General features: G+C 41.2%; 1 protein-coding gene across 1 annotated transcript in view; it reads left to right on the plus strand.

Moving 5' to 3' along the window:
* The window catches only part of CNTN3 (contactin 3), a 174,260-nt gene that overhangs the window by 150,123 nt on the left and 17,414 nt on the right, over positions 1-6,723 (plus strand). Inside the window, exons 11-13 of the mRNA XM_015410913.1 lie at positions 4,027-4,144; positions 5,911-6,069; positions 6,177-6,326. Of these exons, the coding sequence (XP_015266399.1) occupies positions 4,027-4,144; positions 5,911-6,069; positions 6,177-6,326 (427 nt within the window). The remainder of the gene's footprint in view (positions 1-4,026; positions 4,145-5,910; positions 6,070-6,176; positions 6,327-6,723) is intronic.

Genomic DNA, 6,723 nt, shown 5'->3' on the forward strand with positions numbered 1-6,723 from the left:
TCACAGAGGAGGGAGAACTTGTACCTGAATAAAACTTGGTCTTAAAGGTGCCACTGGACTGTTTTGGATTGCTAGCTATGGGGGGGGGGGGACACACAGATCTGCCCTCACAGAGGAGGGAGAGCTTGTACCTGAGGGTGGGGGGCTCTGCAACTTACCTGGCTGCTTCTTGCTCCTCGTGGCCCAACTGAGGGCTGCTGGGAGCAGGGGGTGGAGCTTGTTGCATGTGCCTGCCTGGGCTCTTTACTGCCGGAGCTCCACTTCTGTGCGCTCCTGCAGGAAATGACCCCTGTTGGTTACTAATGAATCATGAGAGGATGATCTAATCTTTTCTGTCAAGTTCAGACTCTGCAAATGTTATAGAAAGATTGACTTGTAGCATCAGCCTGGAGCACCAGCCCTGTATTTAGTGGTTCAGACACCAAGTTCTTTCAGCATATAACACATCCTCAGGCAGAACAAAACCTACATCCCTTATATGAATGCTTGTTCCATATCCTTGCATCAGTTCCTCGACATATAGAAAACACTGTCACCACATGATGTGGAGTGTGTGTTCCTGCTGCATCTGAGTGTTCAGACCAGCCAATTTCTTTACCAATATTTCAGTAGGTATAAAATGACCTAAAATGATTTTACTAGGTAAAAATGACCTTTACTAAGGACTAGTCTTTGAAGGTTTTTTTAAAAAATCTCTAGAGGCGCAAATGCTGAGAAATCTCTCTCTTGTCTCTTATGCCACAGAGGAATCAGCTTTTCATTTTAGCTAGGCATGTGATAAAGCTGTTCAGTTCTCCTCTTATATTCAATTCAGTAGAGACTGTGGTAGTGAAACTCCTTTGTAACTAAGTCAATCGTATGGATTCCTATGAGCATGGATTCATTCTTAAGGAGTTTTGAATAGATCTTCAATTATCTTCAAAGTTCTTAGTTTCACATGGAATTATCCTTTATCCTATCAAAGGCTTTGGTAACTTTAGAATGCACACTTGTTCTCCTGTCCCTGATGAAAGCAGCACAGTTTGGACTATCTCATCTGGCAAGAAGCACAGGTGGCTCACTGACAGTGGTGGTTTGTTAACATATTCAACAGGGAGATCTGAAGATTCATCTAAAATGTAAGGTGTAGGCATATGAGATTGCCATAGATATTTGCTCCTTGAGAAGAGGAAAAGTTTCCATGTACGAGAAACACAAAAGAGGCAGAAACAGGGAGCCACTGTTTGTCTCTGTCTTTTGCTATTATAACCAATGTATTAAAGAGTTCTAAAACTACACACACACACACACACACAAACCATCAAGAAACCCTTCTGGTATACATTGCTGGATAGGGCAATGAACATTATAGCAGTTCACTCAGCTTATTTTGCAGTGTAGGCCACACCTATTTGCCCAGATGGGGTTGAAAATTAGTTTGGTCATCTATCAGGTGTGGAAGAGAACCCCAGTACTAAGCAAAAACACTTGCAAACATGTACCTTTTAAAAAAATGAACAGTAGTCTTTTTCTATTACAAAGATTCTGATTGGTGGAAGCACTTTTAAAGTATTGTCAGCCTTTAAATTACATGTCTTAAAACAAATTTCAATCCAAATCAGCATTGACTTCCGCTATGTCCCTTAAGATGAGAACAGCCCCTGTCAAATAATATCATATTTTATATGTTATTTGTTAAGACATATTTCAAGTCAGTATGGTGCATGTGTTTAACTGTTACATTCTTACATAAACCAAAGTTACCTGGTGATTCTTTCAGGCGCTGTACAACCAAAACTCCTTCATGTTGCCTCAGTAGGCTGACCATTCTTGTGTGCACATACAAAAGCCAATCTGTTGCAATGGTTTTAAAATGTGTATCTTACCAGAATTGCAAAAATTTCAAAACCTAGAGGCACAGTGAAAATCATAGTCAGAAGTTGTGACAGCTGGTTCCTATATGATAAGGCAGACATTTTTCCATGGGTCATCCCGGCAGGTTATCAAATCAGCAGGGCTCAACCTGGACATCACAGATAGTAGGCTTTCTGTGTCTGTGGTGCCTTTGTCACCGTTCCTTGACAGGAATGCAACAAGAAGATGGCATTTTCTTCCTCCACCTCTCTTCTGCTGTAATGCACCCACAAAGTAAGAAGTAGGAATCAGACCGCTGGGGTCCCAGTTTTGAGTCCCATTGTATTTTTCATAGAATTAATCTAATCATTGTATTGCAGATCTCCTTCCTAACTTTCCTTTTGGGAGAAAATGAACTGCCAGACTGGACTAGGTCCGCTTGTTTGACCTTCCCTGTAGCAGATTTTAAAATCAGTCTTTCTTGATCCATTCTGGGAGAGAGTTCTGAATGGGCACAACACAAACATGGCAAGACTAAAATGAATGTTTCTCCCTTTAGAAATGGGACCCCTGTGACCCTTACTCAGAATCCAATTTGCTGTTTGGGGGGCATCTCCTGCCTCTACTTGCGTAAGGGAATTCAAGTCATAACCACCATCCCCCAGTGGCCTACAGGTAGCCGTCTCCCATGTAAATTTAAAGGACACCTTTTATTAGTCTCCCCTTCAGCTTTCTCAGAGTTAGACCCCAGGGAATTTGTAGCAGACTTGGCCACTAAAAATAGTTTTCCTTTGTTCTGCTATCAGACTGTCTCTTGCAAACACACACAGGAAGAGAGAGTTTCCATGATGGCTGTTCTCTTTAGCAGCATTAATTTTAAGCTAGTTTTACTTAAACATCACTAGATGTTTTTCTGAGATGCATGTTTGTTCGTTTCCACCAGCCATGTATGTTGGGATCAGTTTCTTTGGTGGGTGTCAGCTTTTTAAAAAAAATTCCTTTAAATCTGTTGACTGTGAAGCATCCCAGCAATCCTGCACGGAGTGTACAGAACAGAACTGCAAAATGCTGGCTCCTGAAGATGGCAGCCTCAACTCACAGTTTCAGCTCTTTCTTAAAAGGGATGGGAAGAAAAGGGGTCAAATCGACAGGGGAAGGAAACGAGAGGGCAATCTTTCTTCTACCACCCTTTCATATGCACGCCCTGGCCAGAATTGGAAGGATGATGGACTATTGAGACTGTGATCTATTGCCCCACCCTCAAGCAAAAGAGAAGAGCAGCTTAAAAGAGATCTGTGTTATCATCATCCCTGCAGTTCAGTGGTGAGAAGGATACTTGTCAAGTAGGTGACTGCCTTAGTCACCCAAAGGTTGCAAACTAAAACACTGCTGTGTCCTCTTTAGCATTGCAGGAGACAGACATAGCCACAGTGTGGGGTAACTCTTAGTCATTTTAAACAAGCAAAAAGAATGGTGGGGGATGATGTCAATGCAGCCTATCAATCTTAAAAAGTAAAGGTAAAGGTTCCCTTGCTCGAAAGCCAGTCGAATCCGACTCTAGGGTTGTGGTGCTCATCTCTGTTTCAAAGCCGAAGAGCTAGCGCTGTCCGAAGACGTTTCCGTGGTCATGTGGCCGGCATGACTAAACACCAAGGCGTATGGAATGCTGTTACCTTCCCACCTAAGTGGTACCTATTTATCTACTTGCAATTTCTTGCTTTCGAACTGCTAGGTTGGCAGGAGCTGGAACTAGAGATGGGAGCTCACTCCATCATGCGGCACCTGGGTCTCGAGCTGCTGAACTACTGACCTTCCACAGCCTGCAGTTCAGCGTCTTAACCACTTGAGCCACCGCAGCTCCCTATCAATCTTAGGGAGTGACTAATCTCACTAAAGGGAAATGTACATAAACAGTCAAGGTTTTTTAGTGCTAAGAACTTTGCAGAAAGGTGGCCTGAATGGTTATTCCAGTTGCACTGTATATTTGTATGTTTCCAGATTTCCCAGCCATACGCAGTACAGTTATTCTTGTGTTCTCAGTCCACTCCATTGTTTCTGTATCTGCTTCCCAGACTTGCTAAATTTGCTCTTTTGCTTTAACCACCCCCATTTATGTTCTTTATCTGAAAGAAAGAGCTTGAACAGAACAGATTTTTTAATATTTTCCCCACAACTCTTTATCCCTCTCAACAGAGTGCATCTGGAGACTTGATGATTAGGAATATCCAGCTGAAACACAGTGGGAAATATGTGTGCATGGTAAAGACAGAGGTGGATAGCGTGTCATCTGCAGCAGATCTGATAGTGCGAGGTAATGCTTCTTACATTCCTGAACGAAGATCCAGGATGTCATTAAGGCTTTCTGATTACCAGACATGCAGAACCACAAGACGTTGTGCCTAGCATCATGCTGACTACTGCACACTAGGGTCTAGCAGGATAAGCATTGGTGTTACAGTCCAACACAGAGACTTTAAAAAAATGCAACTGTCCGAGTTGATACCTTTCCTAAGCCGGCATGAGAAAGACACCTTCTGAATACTCAGCTATAGCTAATATGCATCCTGCCAGAAGTGATAAAATAAGTCATATAACATACACATGTTGTATTTGTGCTTCAGTGAGAAGTTCGCCTACTTATTGTTAGTGGAAGGCCAATTGCTACCTGTTTCAGCATCAGATCTGACAGCATCAGCTGGTACAGGAGGATTTTTTAAAGAGTTATTGCCCTTTATACTTTGAAAACTATCCAGGTAGTTAGTTTTTTTCCCCTCCAATTCAACCACTGTTGAACCTTTTGAAATATGGGATACTGACCCAGTAAGGTTGCAGGGGGTGGGGGCTTATTGAGCCTGCATTTTTAGTGCGCATACTAGGAAGCTATCAGATGAATCTGGGAATTTGATTAGGCTCCTAATAAGATAGGTATTTTATTTATGCTTCTATTCAGGGTATCATATCATAAAAGAAATTGGGATGGGTGGAATTATCAGAGCCGTCAAGTGAGGAAGGATTTACACCTCAGTTATGGACTCACGCGTGCACATCTTCATTTGAGCCAGTGGTCACTGACTGAGCAACATGCAAGTGATGACTTGCACGTGTAAACCACTGCTGGCAGGTTTCGTATCATCTTAGTTCTCCACAAATTCTGCAAGGGAAATAGTTTCTCCCTTGTAACACATTGAGTATGGAGGCATCAAGCAATGTAACATGCAGATGTGAATTCATACTAGGAGCTTCCTTATTCAGGCATAGGCATTCAAGCAAATGTCAGAATAAAATTAGATTATACAGTAAATAAGGAAATGGATTTTTGCATGGTCAGCTATGGAGGTTGCTGCTTATTTCAATTTATAACCAGCTTGATTATAAAGTCTCACAAGAGACCACTAAATTTATTTAAAATATCAAGCAACCCCCAACAGTCCACAGGGCTAAAAATAAGAGAAATCTGTTTCAGGTGTGTATTAAGCTGAATGTGGCATTTGCCAGCTGTAGCTATGCTATTGTGCTTTTAAGGGACATTTCATTAGCTCTGCCTCAGTGTTTGTAGCTAAAGCAATATATTTTATAAATTGCAGAAAATCAGGATTTTGTGGAATGCGGCAGAAAGCTTGCAGGGCTGAATTGCTGTCCATGGTGCTGATGTGATGTCGTGCAGGAAAAAATGACTACAGAGCGTGCATGATGGCAAAAACTGCTTTAGATAACAAATTGTCAAACCACAAAGATGTATTAGGAGATTAAAGGAGGACATCAAGGACTAAAGTGAAAGACACTGAATTAGAAAAGATAGAGAAATCCTTCTGAATAAAAGTCCCTGAAAGAATATATCATCTGCTCTCTACTTGTGGAATTGCTGTTTCAGAGCTTGCTTTTATAGCCATAAAATAACGAAGCAGGAGTTTAGTAAATGTAAAAAATGGCACTTTTACATCTCGCTAAATTGTTTTCTTCCCCTTACAGTGTTAGCAAAATAAAAAATCAGTTGGTACCATGTTTAGAGTTTTGTGCTGTATGCACTGTCTTTACAGAATCCTTCCAATTTTAAAATCTGGTATCTGATTGCATTAGGCTCACCTGGACCACCTGAACGAGTAAAAGTAGATGAAATAACAGCTACCACAGCTCGGCTTTCTTGGTATGAGGGCTTAGACAATCACAGCCCTATCACTGGCTACTCTATACAGGCCAGGACTCCTTTTTCAGTGGGTTGGCAAAGAGTCACAACAGGTAAAAGGGGAAAAAATTAAGTGCTATGACCACACTTTGAATATATTGCTATCATCAAGTAGACAAGCTGTTCTTATTTTTGTTTCCCTCAATGTATCCTGTTACAGTTCCTGATGTCATTGATGGAAAAACATTCACAGCCACTGCAGTAGACTTAAATCCTTGGGTTGAATATGAATTTCGTATCGTCGCCAGTAACAAAATTGGAGGTGGAGAACCTAGTTTCCCCTCAGAAAAAGTAAGAACTGAAGAGGCAGGTTAGTGGGTTTTTCTGTTTGTTTGCTTGTTTCATTTGATGTAACTGAAATCTTCATACTTTTTGGGCTTTCAGAGTTTGGTACAGCTTTCAGCTTTCTAATTTTTAAATGCTGCATGATAAAACACTCAGTGATTATTTCTTGCATTTATTTTTATGCGGTTTTCCACCACAATCATGATGGAGTTATAATTTGACATATGTAGTAGAGATCTTCCTTATACTAAAGTACAGAACCAAAATTTCATTGTAGAGTGCCTGTAGCAAGAATGGCTTCTATTCAGCCCAAGGAAAACAGTGTCACCTGTCCATTTTTGGGAGGTAGACCTTGTTAAAATAGTGCTGCTTGCATAGTCATTTTGATTGTACAGTGAATAGTTTGCTTTTGCTGTCATTGT

The sequence above is a fragment of the Gekko japonicus genome, unplaced genomic scaffold (assembly GCF_001447785.1).
Source record: "Gekko japonicus isolate JY-2015 unplaced genomic scaffold, Gekko_japonicus_V1.1 scaffold164, whole genome shotgun sequence".
Lineage (NCBI taxonomy): Eukaryota > Metazoa > Chordata > Lepidosauria > Squamata > Gekkonidae > Gekko > Gekko japonicus.